This window comes from Rhamphochromis sp. 'chilingali', assembly GCF_963969265.1.
Source record: "Rhamphochromis sp. 'chilingali' genome assembly, chromosome: 1".
Taxonomy (NCBI): Eukaryota; Metazoa; Chordata; class Actinopteri; order Cichliformes; family Cichlidae; genus Rhamphochromis; species Rhamphochromis sp. 'chilingali'.
The window spans coordinates 12231518-12249405 of record NC_137929.1 but is presented as its reverse complement, the minus strand read 5'-3'; the positions used below and the strand labels follow the sequence as shown (position 1 = coordinate 12249405).

The window sequence follows — 17888 nt, the reverse complement described above, 5'->3', positions numbered from 1 at the left end:
TGTACACACACACACACACACACACAAGCCCGTTCAGCTATCTTAGTGAGGACCTTCATTGACAGAATGGTTTCCCTAGCCCCTTACCCTAATCTTAACCATTAAAAATGAATGCCTCACCCTTACTCTAAACCTGACCATAACCTAATTGTAACCCTGACACTAAAACCACATTTTGAGCCTCAAAATGGCTTCACACTTGTGAGGACCGGTGAGTGCGTCCTCACAAGTGCCTGTTGGTTCTCACAACTATAGTAGAATGCAGATTTCGGTCCTCACAAAGATAGCTAGACAGGAACACACACACACACACGCGCGCACACACACACACGCGCGCACACACGCGCGCACACACACGCACAGACACACACACTCTTTATGTGATGATGCAGAAAAGAAAAACTGTAAACCTCCAACTTAGAATCACAATATTTTATTTCAGCTGAAGAGAAATTCAATATAAGGATATGTTGTGTCGCTCGCTGCTGTTACAATACAAGTCAGTGGAATATATATGATAAACAAATGTGCAATGGTTACTCGGCGTGTTTCCTCCACAGGGCCTACAGATTTAACCCTGTGATGATTAAAACCAGTGTGAACCACAATCAGGGAAACTGCATCAAAAGGAATGTAAGGACAGTGCAGGGAGGGAGAGGACTAGAGCAGCAGCTCGACCCATAATTTAACCCCACCACCAAAGCTGTTCATCATAAAAGCTGAATGATCAGCCTGGCTTGTTACAATTTCACCTGTACGTCAGTCAGGTGCACATCTATAATACCATGTGTCCCAAAGGCTTTGTACAAACATTTCATGTGTAAGTTTGGTCTTCCAAGTTTAAAGACACACATAGTGTCTAACGAACATGTAGATGGCTCTCTGTTATCCACGTTTAGTGACGGTTATTTGTCTAATCCTCTTTTTTCTTCTGAGGTGAACTGTTCCAGTAGTAAAGAACCTGCAGAGTAATAATGCCGTTACAGGTTGAGGATATGACGTAGGTGAGCGCCATCAGTGAGTCTCCAGTTTCCTGTAAAAAGACAGCATAAAGCTCAATAATTTACTTTTTGCAGAATGTGAACCATGTCCTCTATAATGAGATCTTAGTTCAATAAAGAGCTAACGCTCTGATGAGGAATGGTCCCCGTAAAAACTGCTCAAACCAGGGCAAAGACACGGAGGTGTGCATTGTATTTTAATCGTCTCACCTGTACTGAGGTAAAGATGCGTGCGAGGGACCCAGCGAACAGCAGGAAAACAGACACGGCGGAGAGCTGGCCGGTGTGACCGTTAGCGTAGTTGGTGGATGCCTGGATGAGCTGAGAGAACCGGACAGATTATCACGTGTTACTCAAGCTCGAGCGTTTGTTTGTGGAGGCTGACACGTTCTTCTATCTGCATGTTGTTAGTGGACACTGTCGGTGTAACTGTAAAGATGGATTCATCTGATGACACGTGTTAGCTGACATATCATACACACAATGAGGTCTTGAAAATGTATTACAAGCTAATCACTCTGAGTACTGTCAGTCTGTCTGGATGCACTGTACTGTGTTACAGGAATGCCTGAAAAGACAACGTCTGAAAAAAGCTACAGATGATTTAAAACCACGCGTGTGACGTGTGCAGGCCTACCCTCCCAATGATGATCGCCGGCATGTTGAAGGCCTGCAAGGAGGTAACCACTGACATAGGAGTCACTGGAGACAGCAGCAGGACCAGCAGGATAAAGTATATAACCATGAATAGGAGACCTGCAAGGGAAGCAACATGTCGATGTAACAATGTTAAACTGAATGATTCGTCTCATGTGGAAGCACGTTTCCGCCACAAAAACAAACAAACAAAAAGGTATCCGTTCAGTTAAGACTAGCTGTGAGATGTAAAATGTCTTTTTCATGTATATTTTGGTATTTAATAACATCAAGGGGAGAAGTCAAACCATTGGTCACAGTTATACGCCACATGAATACATGCTCGAGGCGACTATAAGCTTCACAAAATTCTACAACGACCGAAGCAGTTCTGGTAACAGTTCAGTTTGCATGAAGTCTTACCTGTGCTGGTTCTTTTTCCATAATGCTGAATGAGGAAGCCAATGGTGACTGTTTGCAGCATGAGGAAAAGAGCCTCACCCCAGGAACTGCAGTGACATACGGCATAAAGAAAACCTGGACCCTTAATAAACACTGATTACAATAACATGCAGAATTCAGAGCACCTTGTGTCCATTTCTACTTCAACCAAACATGGTCCAACCTGAAAGGGAAGTTGTTGGCAACACTGTAAGCCATTGTCCCTGTGATCGCCAACAGCTCCAGCAGCACAGACTTGAAGCTCAGCCCCTCAGCGCTCTTCGCTCCAAGAAGCTTTAAGATCTGAGGAAGCTTCACTGTTAAAAAACAATTGGGGAAAAGTTATAAAATAATTTAACACACAGTACCGCCGTACAGAAGTCCTGCACCGCCCCTCGCCTCTTTATATTTTCAAGGAAAATAGGTGGAAGATGGGTGCAGCGATTTACTGAAGCAAACAATGGGTTTTGGATTTGTATACAGTGTATACACTACCAGTCAAGAGCTTGAAATGGTACAAAGTGTTGAACTGTCAGAGGTTAAACAACATAATGCTCATTCACAATGATACAAAAAGCCCTTTTTCAGGGACAACATGGGCTAACAGTTTGAAGCTGCTCTGCAGCAGTGCAGAAGCTGCTGCTCCTACAGCTCCAGCCCCCTCTGTCTGCATAAAGCAGTGCTGGACACACTGTGGTACCAAAGCCTCGTCAGCATCAGCTGAACAGTGCTGTACTGCAGAAAGTAGAGTGATGTGAGGAAAAGGCGATTAACAATGAAAGAGAGACAGAAGATCACAACACTTATACATGCAGGTCTGAAAAAAAAGAACAAGATGGAGAGCTTGGAAACACGGAGTGTCCATCACAGCCTCCAGACTGAAACCCCATCGAGCTGGTTTGAACTGGACAGAAGACTGAAAGCAAAGCAACCATAAATTCCCACATTCATGGGAACTTCTGCTACAGATACGGGAGAAGATTTGATTTCTGTTGCAGAAAGAAGCCACGACTGTGTTCAGCTGTTACATTTTGGTCCATAAAGTGATCCCATGATTTCTTTTTAACTCCAATTGCTTATTAATTATTTTATTTATTATTGGTCTGAAAGGTCCCTTCATAAACTCCAACTTCTTCAAAGTTCTGCAGCTCGGGTCATAACTTGCACTCCGTTAAGAGCTCATATTAGCCCAGTTCTTCAGCAGCTTCACTGGTCGCCCATAGAAGCCAGGATAAATTTTAACATCTTACTTCTTACGTACAAGTGTCTCCATAAATCTGCTCCTTCATATTTGTGTGAGCTGCTCCACTGTTTCCCTCTCAGATCCTCATCTGCTATTCATCTTACTGTTCCTGACGTCTTCTCACAAGCTGGCTGTAGATAAACCTTTACTCAAAAAGCATCTCTAGACCCAGCAGTCTTAGCTAATTATAGGCCAATCTCCAACCTTCCTTTACCTCATGATATAAAGCACCTTGAGGCAAATATGGGCCTATACTACATAGGATATATGACTATAATTAATTATTTCACTAAAATTAAATGAAATTGATGTTTATTTATAATTAAAAACAAATAAGCCAAATAATATATTCTATCTTTTGATTGACTAAGGCAGCAATTCAGATAACAGCAGGTACAAAGAGAGGTGGAGGAAGCATTTTACCCATCACTGATCCCAGTATGATGCCGATCCCCAGGCCTTTGCTCAGTACAATCTTCAGACATGGCACTGGAAGAAAACACAGGCTGAATGATTATCAGGACCTTTGGAATGTAATGTCTGCAGCAATACATTCATTATTTATTATTATTTTATTTATTATTTTTTTATTTGCAGTAAAGGAAAACAGTTAAGTGAAGAAAAAAAAATCACTGCACTGTTAAACTGATTTTGAATAAAAATCGTAAAGTTGCAAAACAAACCAAACAAACAGGCCTTTGTTTCTACAGCAGGGATATTAAAGTTAACTGAACCTATTAGTGAACAAACATTTAGGCATCTTTAATTTCATATTTAGTAATAAAGCCTAAACTAAAACCAGAAAAACTATTTTGGAAACTAACCGAAAAGGAAACAACTCAACTCGGTTCAAAGCATCCATCAGAATCAGAAATACTTTATTAATCCTGAAGGAAATTATAGAGTAATTTTTCTGCTGTGTATCTGGGCTCAGGTTGCAAGTCTGACTGAGGCCAGGCAGGAGGTAGGACATGGCTGGAACACGTCACCTAGCTGGTGTCCAGGATTCATCCTAGTGGATGCCTCTGCTGGCTCCTTTCAATGTGGAGGAGCTATGGCTCTACTCTGTCCCTCTTCAATGACCAAGCTCACCATTTCTGTAAGGGAGAGCCCGGCCGCTCTTTGAATGAAACTCATCTCTTGGCACTTGTAGCCGTAACCTCTTTAGTCACTACTCAGAGCTTGTTCCACAGGTGAGGTAGGAATATAGACCGCTAAATCGACAGCCTTGCTCTCATACTCAGCTCTCTCTTCACCTCAACAAACTGCGTCCGCATCGCTCCAGATACCGCCCCAATCCGGCGTTCCCCTCGCTCAGGAACACGACCCCGAGAACTTCTGTATTTCAGGCAGTAACCTATCCCAGATTCAGAGTGGGCTCGCCACCCTTTTCTGTCTGGGAACCATGGTCTTTGACATGGAGGCGCTAATTCTCTTCTCCACAGACAGCTCCAGTGCAAGCTGGAGGTCATGATCCCAAGAAGCTAAAAGAACCGCATCGCCCGCAAAAACCAAAGATCAGATCCTGAGGCCCCCAAAGTGAACAAGAACAAAAACTAATTTAAATATTAAATTATAATAACTCTGTACCACAGTCTGTGTCGTAAATACATTTTCCTCTCTCAATAAGATTCACTTCTAACTCCAGTGAAACAGAACACACGGCAAACAGGATTACACTAAGTTTACTTCAACATTACAGAGATTGGAACTGCCAGCGTTTCGATTTTGTGAAAAAGAAATCACGGAGACATTTGCTACAATTCTTTTATAATCTCACGAAAATGAAGCCATCTGCTTGTAAACCTACATTTGTGAATAATGAACTTGGCAAAAATCAGCATGTGATTAATAAGAGAAAAGGTAGCTAGAATAATCAGAGCTAACAAAACGACGTTTCTACAGTAAATGACATCGTGACTTAAATCTGTGAATCAACTTTAAAGACATTTCCTTCACCTGATTTTTTAAAATGAACTTTTTGAAATAAATTGAGAGAATAAAAACACAAATATTCCTCCAATAACTTTTTCCTGTTTGCTGTTTTTCTGACTTTGTAGTTCGTAGTTGGAGTAACAGAGTGGAACTGACACGGTGTTGCCAGTCGTGTCGAGCCCGTGTTCAGGTACATTCGTGTCGTTACTTTGTAGCAGACTGCTGGTTCAAACGAGCTCCCTCATTGTTTGCATGCAGCTGTATTCAAATATCGTTACATTTTAACTAAGCGTTCCGACACCACATGACTCTCACTTTATTTACACCTAACGTGGAAACGTCGCTCGTGTCCTGTCATCGGACCCTCAGAGTTACACTTTCCGGGAATAAACTGCGCTTGTCAAACTACGACGAGCCTCTTACCGTCTAGAAAGTTGAACTTGAGGAAGAACTCGTCGTAGCATGATTCTGGCATAAAATATGTCAACAGAAGCCCTTTGAAAGGATCCATGAAAGACAAACCCTCAACAACAACGGCTTCTTCCGCCATTGTCAAGATGTGACGTCGCCGTTAATGTGTAACAGAAACAAGATCCCACCGGTTCAAATGACATCACAAGTGTTCCGCTAACAGTGTGCTGTCATAAAGTGCTCGACTCCATCATGTAACATTACAGTACGTGTTTAGTTAATTTCTTACATATATATCAGTTACACAGGTACCACCTAAAAGATAAAAACAACATTTCTAGAAGCTGAAAAAGTGTCTTTTACAAACGATGGAGCTGTAACTAACTGTAAGGGATCGGATAGCAATCAAATTCACCGCATTATTACAGTGGAATTAAAGTAAATCACACTTATTATGGTTTTAGGTCGATTACTATTTCAATTCAATTTCTATAGCCATAGTTCACAAGAACTAAGCCTGACGCTTGGTGACAGTGGGAAGAACAGGAAGAAATCTCTGACAGAATCAGGCTGAGACATCAGGTTGGCCATCTGGCACGATCGTTTGGGGATGAGGAGAGAAAGCCAGAGATCAACTAATAAATAAATGCAGAGTGGTGTATAAACACACAGTGAGTGAAAAAAGTACGTGAAGAAGAAAGACTAAACCTTTTGTAGTATAACCAAGACAGGATTCAGGGTCATCTTATCCAGCCCTAACTATGCATTTTTTAATAAGGAAATTTTTAAGTGCAATTCTAATAGTAGAGACGGTGTCTGTGTCTGAGCTGAAGGCTCTGCCTCCCATTCTACTTTTAAATACTCTATGTAGTTAAACCACAAGTAAAGCAGCAGGGGCCTGAAGACATTGTGTGTGATGAGAATGATTATACATTTGATTCTGGACCTAACAGGGAGCCAATGAAGAGAAGCCATTATGGGCAAAATACACACACTCTTTCTAGTCCCTGTCAGGACTCTTGCTGCAGCATTTTGGATTAACTGAAGGCTTTTCAGGGAGTTTTTAGGACTTCCTGATAATAATGAATTACAGTCGTCCAGCCTGGAAGTAATAAATGCATGAACTAGTTTTTCAGTGTCACTCTGAGACAGGATATTTCTAATTTTAGAGATGTTGCGCAAATGGAAGAAAGCAGTCCTACCAGTGGGATTCCATTAGGACAAGCAAGGGAAGCAGTTTGTCAAATCTAAAACAGAATTTAAGATTTAGACCAATCTCTGTCCTTTCAGAATCAGAAAACTTTATTAAGCCTTACGAAAATTATGTCTTGGTTTTTGAAAAGAAAGCTATTGAAACAAATGAATACTCTAAAATACTGAGTGAAAGTCAAAGAAAAAAGTGAGGAGAAAAAGTCAGGAGCAGCTGAAACAGATTTGATCATAAAGCTCCTGTCTGTTAATATGTGCATCCAGCCTTTCCATTACTACCATCTTGTGGCTGCAGTTAGCTATTGTTGCTGAAAGCTGTATTTAGTCTCATTACAAAGTGTAGTCGTCTTTCTCTCTGAGGGCTTTTGGTGTTCTGAGATCCGTTATGATCTCCACTTTCATATGGAAAGGAAGCTAGAATTAACAAATAGATGAGCTTCACTTATTTAGCATAGTAACAGATGAGTTTCCTTTTAGAAAACATGAAATAAGACAAAAAGTCAGAGAGATCAGATAGAAGCTCAGAGTATGGGCCAAGTGAACACAAATAAAACCGTGTTTGAGTTTTCCAGGGTAGACAAGCGTCAGGCTTTGAAACGAATTGAAACACTGTCTGTGTCTTTGGTTGCTATGCTACAGGGGGTGATTGCTGCCATTTCCTCGCTTCAGCCTGTGCGGCAAGTATTCAGATAGTTAGTATGGGTCGGGGTGGTGCTTAAACTAACATAATCATAACCTTTATGTTTCTGTAAGACAGAGTCAATCAATATATTAATTCATCATTAATTTGTATACTAACAGGGACCTAATGTTTCACTGTGTTACTCTGTGGTGGAGCTGTGGACACTATATTGTTCTTTCTGTGCGATTTCCTTTATGTTTAACTTGTTTTTTGGTTAGTTTGCTCCATCATCTGTCTACACTTAGCTATTCTGTCCATAAAAGCTATGACTAAAACTGCTGATAAAGGGTAACAAAGACACAGTCCAACACCTACTGGAAGCTAGTTGAACTTACTGCTGGCAATACAAACCAAGCTTTATGGTTGTACAGGGATTGAATGGCCCCTAACAACAGGCCAGACACCTCATACTCCAAAAGCACCCAGAGGATACCCTGAGATACCTGGTTAGATGCCTTCTCCATAAAAACACGTGTAGACTGGTTGGGCAACCTCCCACACCCCCCCGAATATCCTTGAGAGGATAACGAGCTGGTCCAGTGTTTCAATGACCAGGATGAAAACCACATGTGTCCTCCTGAATCCAAGGTTCAACTAACAGATAAACTCTCTCTTCATTACCCTGGGATAGACTTTATTGGGGAGTATAATCCCTCAATAGTTGGAGCCACATCCTACAGGCCCCTTCTTAATCAGGGGAACCATCACTTCAGTTTGCCCATCTAGAGGCCACCCCAACCTCAACGTTGCAGACACATGTCAGCCAGGACAGTCCTAAGAGATCTACGAGAAACCCAAAGTCACCTTACAAAGAACAAAATTAATAAAAGGAACAATAGTCATAAAATACATAAAATAAGTTAAAATTGCAAAACAGAACTTGACAACAGATCAAATCAGCACTAAAGTGAATAAACCAGTTTGAACAGATGTGTTTTGAGCTGTGACTTAAACACAGAAAGGGAGTCAATATTTCTTATGGCTGGAGGAAGAGAGTTCCAGAGCCGAGCGACTGAAAGCTCACTGAAAGCTCTGTGACCCACAGTGATGAGACCCGCGGACGGAACAGTAAGATGAATAGCAGATGAGGATCTGAGAGGGCGGGAAACAGTGGAGCAGGTCACACAAATATGAAGGAGCAGATTTATGGAGACACTTGTACGTGAGAAATAAGATTTTAAAATTTATCCTGGCTTCTATGGGCAACCAGTGAAGCTGCTGAAGAGCTGGGGTAATATGAGCTCTTCACGGAGTGCAAGTTATGACCCGAGCTGCAGAACTTTGAAGAAGTTGGAGTTTATGAAGGGACCTTTCAGGAAGACCAAACAGGAGGGAATTACAGTAATCAATCCAGGACGTAATAAAACTTCAGTTTTATTACTGTTAAGTTTGAGAAAATTGGAGGAGAACCATGAGCTTCAGCTTCCCTTGTAATGCAACTGAAGCTTTGCTTAAGGTGGAAGTCGAAGAACTGGCAGACTGGGGCCTCAGACATTCCCAGTGTCTCATCCAGAAGCTTCTTCAGTTCCAGGCTTCTCGGATATGAAGTGACACGTCTTCAGGAAACTTAAGAAGTCCAGTTGCTCTTATTTCTAAACTCTAGATTCCCATGACCTAGATGATGGTGAACCTACACAGACCACTTGACCAGCTGTCTTACTGTGTCTTGTGAAACAACATACATCGTCTTTTTTCACGAGGGTGTAACTATCTGTATGCTGGCATCTGTCTTATTTCCAGCCATTTCATTTCCTGCTTTCTGTTCCATCTCTTCATTGTCCTTATTCTTATCACCACACTGTGTTTGTGCTGAAAGAGAAATCATTTCCTATGACTAAAACTGACTCTGAAGTATGATCTCATTAACTCATCTACAGAAGGCGTTTTGCAGAGGCCAATAATCACCACAGACTTTTTTTTAATAATAAAGAGAGTAAAGTCCAGAGTATTATTTCAGCTTTATTCTCAAACTGATCAATAATATATTTTTCTGAATAAAGCCCTAATACTCCTTCGTGCTTTGCTCCAACCCAATGACTATATAAAAGATGCTTTCAGTCGTCGGTTTAAACCCGCAGTAACAGATAACAACCATTAGAGGGCAGCAGACTTCTCTGTTTATTCCGCTTTTTCAGGAAGAAGAAGAAACGCTCCACACCACTTCCGTAACTGCAGTGATGGAGGTAACCTCTGGTGGATGTTGTTCCCTTAAGAAAGTCCCTCTGTCAGAGACGGAGTTGGATTTCTGCGGTCAGGCGTATTCCGTGTCCGTCCTGAAACCCGGATATTGTTGTCCGGAGACTGACGGGAACTTCAGAGCCGACGGGACCATCACTCTGATAACGGGACTGAAGAATATCCTGGTCGACACTGGGGGGCCGTGGGACCGGGACTTCCTTCTGACGACCTTAAAAAAGAGAGGTTTGGACCCAGAAAACATTGAGTTGGTCGTGGGCACCCACGGACACTCAGACCACATTGGAAATCTGAGTCTTTTCCCAACTGCAAAGATGATTGTAGGATATGACGTCAGTGAAGGGGACAGATACAGTCCCAGCGAGCTGGCAGAGGGACAGACTTACACCGTTGATGAACATGTGAGTTTTTCATTTTTGTCACAACACACACTGAAATTTAAAGGTTGAACCGAGAGATTTATTTCTTATTTTGATCTTCATTTAGCTGGAATACAACACACTGAAACCACCGCGATGCAAACACGGACTGTGTGTGTGTGTGTGTGTGTGTGTGTGTGTGTACCAGTTGTCATTACTATTTACGCAGTAATGAACTATTACACTATTTACATTTACATAATTACCTTAGGGATTAATAAAGTATTCTCATTCGGATTACATTAATTCTCGCTGAAGGCATCAGAACTATGAATAAACACATGAAATTCTGTAGTAAACAAGAAAAGTGTGAAATAACTCAGGACATGTTTGATATTTCAGGTTCTTCCAAACAGCCTTTGCTTTGAGTCCTGCTTTGCTCACTCTTGGCGTTCTCTCCATGAGCTTCATGAGGTCGTCTCCTGAAACGGTTTCCAACAGTCTTGAAGGAGTTCCCAGAGATGCTGAGCACTTGTTGGTCCTTTGCCTTCACTCTGAGCTCCATCTCATCCCAAACCATCCACACTGGGTTTAGGTCAGGTGACTGTGGAGGCCAGGACCCATCAGACCAAAGCACAGATGTCCTCTGGTCTAATGTCCACTCCTTGTGTTTCTCAGCAGCTGTTTGACCATAAAGGCCTGATTCACACAGTCTCCTCTGAACATGTAGAGATGTGTCTGCTACTGGAGCTCTGTGTGCATCTATCTGGGCTCTGATCTGAGCTGCTGTTAACTTGTGATTTCTGAGGCTGGTGACTCGGATGAATGTAGAGGGGACTCCTGCTCTTCCTTTCCTGGGGCGTCCTCATGTCAGACAGTTTCATCGTGGTCTTGATGGTTTTTGTGACAGCACTTGGGGACACATTCAAAGTTTTAGCAGTTTTACAGCCTGACTGAGCTTCAGTTCTTAAAGTAATGATGGGCTGTTGTTTCTCTCAGCTGATTGGTTCTTGCCATAATATGAATTATAATAGTTCTCTAATATGGCTGTCAGCTGTGCACCAACCTGACTGCTGCACAACACACCTGATGGTCCCAACCTCATTAAGAAGGCAAGAAATTCCACAAATGAGCCCTGACAGGCTCACCTGTGAGGGGAAACACGTCAGGTGACCCCATCATGAAGCTCACTGAGAGAAGGCCGAGGGTTTGCAGCGCTGCCAACAAAGCAAAGGGTGGAACCTAAAATATAAAACATATTTATCACTTTTGTCTTTACTACATAATCCCATATATCTTGCTTCATATAGGTGACGTCTTCAGTTTGTATCTACAATGTAGAAAGTAGTAAAAATAAAGAAAAACTATTAAATAATTTCAACAATAATCTCAAAATTTGAGTCCTGTGACAGAGTTGGTGATCTCGTTGGTTTTTCTAAATGTATGTAGTGTTTTTAAATAGTCTTGTTTCATCCACAGGTGTCTATAGTTCCCACTCCAGGCCACACAGGACAAGATATCAGCGTGCAGGTGAAGGGGACCTCAGCAGGCACCGTGCTGATCGCAGGAGATCTGTTTGAGTGCTGCTCAGACGAGAACAGCTGGCGGGATCTAAGTATGAACGCTGCAGTACACGAGGTCAGCCGCCAGGAGGCCTTACGTACTGCCGACGTGATCATACCAGGACACGGACTTCCATTCAGAGTTCTCAGGAACAAGTGACTCCAACTTGTGAATTGAAGGGACTTTACTGAATACTAGGAGCTCGACTCGGATCATTCAAGCCAAAGTTAAGAACTTCTGGCAGGAAGACAAACTTCCACATACACCACTGTGACACTGAATGTAGTTTTCTGTGAATTGCTGTGGGATTTTCTACATTTCTGCCTTAATTCGCTTACCTTTCACAGTGGACTGAGAAAAAACATTCTCTGGTTAATGTTAAATGAACTCATAATAAAACTTGTATGGACTTTTCAACATGTAGCTGCAAAGTTGTGGTGGAACCACTGACATCAGCACACGACACAAATGAGGTCAGTGACAGGAAATGTTTATTGTTCCACTATTAAAGCCTCAAATATCAAACTGGTGTCTACAGAACATTTGTTCACAAAGAAATCTCCATTGTTTCTTTATCACTGTTGGTCAGCAAGTTTATAACCGATCCTGAACTTCCAAAGAAATCCAAACTCCGTTGTCTGTAATCATTAATGCGTCATCTAATAAAGACTATTCAAAACGAGCTGGGTTTTGAAACGATGTAATGGATTAAAGACGAAGAAACAAACTTTTCTGTCCCACATGTGAAGTTAGTCTCGGACATACAGCTAAACAAACAGGTGAGCCTGAAGCTACATGTATCTGCTCGTGTCTGGTTAAAGTCATTTCCACAGCCCAAAGACAAATTCTTCTCTGAAAAGATCAAAATCATCGACGTACCCTCACACAGACCCACAGCTTGTTATCAGTGTGTTATCAACACAAATGCATGGAGGTGCATCTGTGACATGTGACTCAGCTGATTTAGGGCTCGTGATGAGAAAATACATTTTCTTTTTTAAACATTTAGTGCTGTTGACCTTTAGAGGACTCGATATCAAAGAAGCAAGGATCGATGAGTTAAAGAGAACTCCTTTGAAGGGGTGATTTGTTAAAGCCCCACCTTTAGCTGCATCTGAGGACCCATGAGAGCTAAAACACAAACATGAACATTTTATCTGTAAACTTGAAAATGTGGACACTTGGTGAAAAGCAGAACTCTGCAGACTCAGCGTGTACAGGAGGGTGTGCGACGAGCCTCCTACATAAACTGTCTGCAGACTCAGTCGTTCGCACCGTCGCGCTCTTCCTCGCTGATTTGAAGAACTGTGGGAAGAACTACGGCCCACTCAGGAAGTCAGATATGTGGGAGGGTTGATAGGAGGAGGAGGACCAGCCAGTCTGGATCCTGACATGCAGTTTTGTGTGTGGTTGATATCCGACTCTGATGAAAGGTCACGTGTTTGACGATTTTAAAAAAACAGCAGAAAAAGAGAAAAAACAAAAGAAACTTGAATTAAAAAATTTATTTTTACATAGTGAAAATATTTGACAAACACGAGAGAGCCGAATTAAACTCTACAGATTAATATGTTAATATGCCACAGCATGTCTAATACTGAAACACTCTTTAAGCCTGACACTTGTTCTGCTCCTTCAGTCACATTTACATCTACATAGTTCTGCCACTGTAGAACTATGTAGCCCCAAAACGATGCCAGTTTTGGGGCTTGTTTTGTGTTTTTTCCTGTTTCTGTTGTGTTTTGTGTTCTTTTGCAGCTTTTTTCTATTTGCTGTTGTTTTCTTAAGTTCCAGTCCACTTGACCTCTCAGGGTCACTGTTAGTTGGGGTTTGGGGAAGGTTGGGGTAACATCCTGTCAGCTGTGACTGAAGAAAGGTTTGTTCCACTGATGTTTCCTCCAACATCCAGATGAACAGAACCCGGGTGATTTGCTCGCCTCTAGAGGGATCTCTCTTCTAAGATATAAATATGATGTAAATTTAACATCAAGCTAGAAGTAAATCAAGCTCAGCATTATTCATGTAAGCCAGTCAATAATAACTAAAACTTAAAAAAGACAACGAGCCTCGTCTGTTTTGTCACATGACTTTGAATTTAGAAAATAGTCATTTTTATTTTAATACAAAGATTTTTAGATCTGCTTGGAGATGACCCAATAACATTTGTAACATAATTAATTTTGTTTATGTTTACACAAACAATAACGATATGAGAGCAAACTACAGACTGTGTGTGGATACATTTCCATAACACGTACAGAAAATGTAAAGAAAGTATTCGTACCACACACACGTGTGAAAACTGAGCAGAGAGAAGCTGACCGATGTCAGCACAGGAAGCTGCCTTGTGGCAAAGATATCAGCTCACCACAGAAGTGCTCTTCTTCTGCTTCCACTGGATCTTTATAAATTTAATCATCAAACAGGTAAAACTCACACTATCAGCGCATTTACAAATTACCTTTAAACACTATTTTATACTATTTAACACTATTTTAGTACTTGTCACTCAGCTCTACAGAGGGTAAAACCAAACCAGAAAATTGTGGGGAATGTTATTTGTGTATCTTCCTGTCCTTATCTTAGTCTGTGTGAACGACATGAAACTGAAAGAAATGTACTGGTTTGAAAATGCACTGACTATTTCATGTTATTTCAAACATACACAAATAATGTTTAGAAACAGAGATACTGTTGTACCTTTGCATGTCTTCATGGTGTGAAATGTTTTACAAATTGTCAAAAAAACAAAAACCCAGTAAACTAAAGTAAAGCGCAACATTTGGCCAAACGTGGATTTTCATTTACAAGCTCTCAGCTAAAATCTTCCAGGTAGCCAATGACAGCTATTTGTTATAACCAAATGGAAATGTTACAGTGAATGAGCTGTAAACCCAGAGCACTTGTATGATGTGTAATTATGAAAGGTAACATTAGAAGTACTTTTAAGTACTCTGCAATAGGCTCTTATGGTGGATTTGGGATCTTGTAACAAAAGAATACATAGGACGACTAATTTTTCATCATGTCCATTCATTTCTTTTCTCACATACATATTTGAGTAGGTTGGGGGATATGCATGGCAACATATGTGATAGACTGTTTTACATTCGTCCTCCCAAACTACTTAAGGACATATGCCATTTAAAGTGCTATCTTTCCTGATAACGTGTTAGTGAAGCAATAAGTTTATACTGTGTATGTACTGTTGGAGCTACAATGCCTTTTGAGTACAGCTTTTACAGATTATGTAGCAAAAACTCCACAGAGGGGGATTATTTTTCCACGATTGCACCCTGTGGAAACAGCTTTGCCAGACTCCAGATTTTTATTTCCTGTGCTGTTCTGTTATGAATGGTTAAACTGGAGGCATGCAGACTAAGTGCAAGTGCAAGGCCTAGACGAGAACAGGCAAGAGAGCAGGACTGAGTTGCATGTTCTCAGTTAAACACATGCACACACTTGGGCCATATGGTGGTGAGGGTTTAAGTGAAGCCAGTGGACTGTGACTCGAGGAACAGATATGGTCTGGGGGAAGGAAGACAGGAGAATTAGTCCATGCATCATTTTCGAGTAATCTCTCCACAACCATAATTTACTCAAATGAGAGGGATACACTGAGTCCAAATTCCTCGGAGTCATGCAGAGAGGCAGAGAGGGTGAGCAGGCAGGAGAAGACAGGTGGAGTTTTGAGAAGGAGGTGCTGTAAGAAAAACCATTGGGTGCAAACATGTCAATCTCCTCCCTCAATAGCTGTCTTACCTTCTGCTGCTGTGCTGGAGAAGGGGAACTGGCCACGCCCATCTGCCTGTGCCACCAGCACGCACTCTTCTCTCCTCAGCCCCCAGCTCCTCACTACCACTGCCCGAGCCTTCTACCAAACTCGTGACAAATAAGCTCTCCAACTCTATTACCTCACACAACCCTCGTCTTCCTCTCTCCGTGTCCACTAGAGTTGGATGTCTTAAGACCTGTCTTGGTCTCGATACCAGTCTCGAGACCACTTTTACGTGGCCTTGGTCTTGTCTCGACTTTGTCTTGGTCTTGGTTTTGGTCTCGATACCTTGTGGTCTTGGTATTGTCTTGGTTTAGGCGGTCTTGACTACAAGTCTAGTGTCCACTCAGTAATCTCTGCTCCCTTTTCTTCCCATAGACCGTTCAAGTCCTCCGCCAGTTATCCCTGCAATCCCAGAACTGTTATTGTTACTCTGTCACTGTAGATAAGTCATTTACACTCTAGCTAAATGCGTACTGTGATCTGCTGCTGGGGTCCGCCTGAGTTGCTCCTAACAAACTCACCTTTAAAAAGACTTCCGCTTTCTTACAGTCAGTGGAGAATACTGTGCTAACATCCTCCTTCACAGCACGAGGCGGCTCTATTCCCCTCTCTAACATGTGTTCAATCACATTGAAGCCAGTGATTGGCTCCTCTGCCACCCTATCTTCCTGAGCTACTAATACTGGTACTAGAAGCTTTGACTGCGGAGCCTCTTCTGTGGGTAACCTGAATGTGATTTCAGCCCACCCAGCAAATAGCCAATGATAGAGCTCAATCATCCTTGTAGTGTCCCTTCAGTGGTATGAAGCTGTGCGAGGGCGAGGTCTGTTTTAATCACTAACATATTGCAAAGACTTAGGCCTGACGACGGCTTCAGTAATTCCAGCTTCACTGTGATTCGTTTTAAGTCCAGTTTCGATTTGGTGAATCAGGTTGGAGTCTGACAGTTTGTCTTTCTTACACCAGTTCAGAACTGTGTGTGACTGTGTGTAGTCACTTCAGTGAGCTGCTTCACTTATGGTTCTGATCAGCGTGTGCTTCTTTGACTGTTTCCCAGCTGAGATAGTAGTTTGTAACATTGCTGCCGTAGTAATCAAAGAAGCTTTATGTTGACATGACATAAGTTACAGTTATTTGATTGACGACATCTGAGCTGAACATGAATTGTTCTTTGATACTTAAACCTGCAACAAACCTGTTTTTTTCATGCATTATTTTTTCTGCTTTCTCACAGGTCACGATGTCCATCAGCAACACCACTACCTGCACCAATGACAGTACGAACCACTTCGACATCATCCACGTGTGCTTGTACTCCTTCATCTTCATCGTGGGTCTTACTTTGAATGTTATAGCTCTGGTATTTTTTTTTTGTCAAATCAAATCCAGATCCCCAACAGTTGTCTACATGACCAACCTGACCGTGGCGGACTTTTTACTCATCCTCACATTGCCAGTGAGAATCTACTACCACCTTGGATTAGAAGGCATTCCTCTGGTGTTGTGTGATTGCCTTGGCTTGATCCTGAAGGCCAACATGTATGGGAGCATCTTATTCCTCGCTTGTATTTGCTTTGACCGCTGTGTCGCTGTCAGCTTTCCTATGTCTACAAGAATTCAGAGAGCAAGACAGAAGTCATGGTTGATTTGTCTTGGAGTGTGGATACTGTCCTTTGGTCCAAGTGTGCCAATCTACATCCTCAAGCGTGAAAATGTTTCTTTAAATGTTACTAAACATTGCTTTGATAACCCACCGGTTTATGCCACACAACCAGCAGTAGTTTTTTCCACTTTATTTCTGGGGTTTGGGCTCCCTTTAGCAATTATGCTAGTATGCTCCTGGATATTGGTTCATACTGTTCAAAAAAGCACTGTGGCTCAGACAAATCTGCTGAACAGCAGAAAGATCCGGAGGATGATTGCTACAAGTCTGCTTATTTTCCTATTCAGTTTCTCTCCATACCATGCTACCCTAGTTGTCCTCTCCCTGCACAGAGAGCCTATAACCTCTAGAACTTGTAGCAGTATGCACCCCATGTTGGCTGCATACCGCTACAGCCTGGTGGTGGCTTGTCTAAACACAGTGCTTAACCCCATTGCGTATTATTTCACCACAGATACCTTCAGGAAGAACATGGTGATAGGCACTGTTCAAAAGATGTTCCCCCTGTACAATCTGAGTTCAGGGCAGAGATAGCTGAGTGCTCACAATAGCTGAAAGATGTTGGAGGATCTCTTAGTCCCACTTAGCTCCATGGGTCACTGTTATCCTGAAAGGTGCATTCTGGGCATGTTTTCCTCAGTTGTCTGTAGCTGTCTGTCTTTGGTTTATGTTCTCACCAACATCATCACCAGCAAGAGTTCTGTTTTTCTCCTTTGTGCTCTTTCCATCACATTTGATGAAATACAAGCAGACTGTGAAATGACTTTTGCT

At 42.0% G+C, this 17888-nt stretch overlaps 3 protein-coding genes across 3 annotated transcripts; 2 read left to right on the top strand and 1 right to left on the bottom strand.

Moving 5' to 3' along the window:
* Positions 1 to 417: 417 nt before the first annotated feature.
* mpdu1b (mannose-P-dolichol utilization defect 1b) lies at positions 418 to 5839 on the bottom strand. Its single transcript, XM_080898902.1, has 7 exons — positions 5680 to 5839; positions 3745 to 3810; positions 2263 to 2395; positions 2061 to 2146; positions 1639 to 1757; positions 1212 to 1322; positions 418 to 1033 (listed from the first exon to the last, which is right to left on the bottom strand). Exons 1-7 carry the CDS (start codon positions 5804 to 5806, stop codon positions 914 to 916), a joined length of 762 nt encoding a protein of 253 aa, XP_080755028.1. The 5' UTR covers positions 5807 to 5839; the 3' UTR covers positions 418 to 913.
* A 3863-nt stretch (positions 5840 to 9702) lies between these two features.
* On the top strand, positions 9703 to 12403 carry mblac1 (metallo-beta-lactamase domain containing 1). Its single transcript, XM_080871105.1, has 2 exons — positions 9703 to 10155; positions 11593 to 12403. Exons 1-2 carry the CDS (start codon positions 9736 to 9738, stop codon positions 11833 to 11835), a joined length of 663 nt encoding a protein of 220 aa, XP_080727231.1. The 5' UTR covers positions 9703 to 9735; the 3' UTR covers positions 11836 to 12403.
* A 1439-nt stretch (positions 12404 to 13842) lies between these two features.
* Positions 13843 to 17651, top strand: LOC308403142 (lysophosphatidic acid receptor 6; the record flags this gene model as incomplete). Its single annotated transcript, XM_080892399.1, has 2 exons — positions 13843 to 14102; positions 16689 to 17651. Exons 1-2 carry the CDS (start codon positions 14001 to 14003, stop codon positions 17649 to 17651), a joined length of 1065 nt encoding a protein of 354 aa, XP_080748525.1. The 5' UTR covers positions 13843 to 14000.
* Between the last annotated feature and the right edge of the window lie 237 nt (positions 17652 to 17888).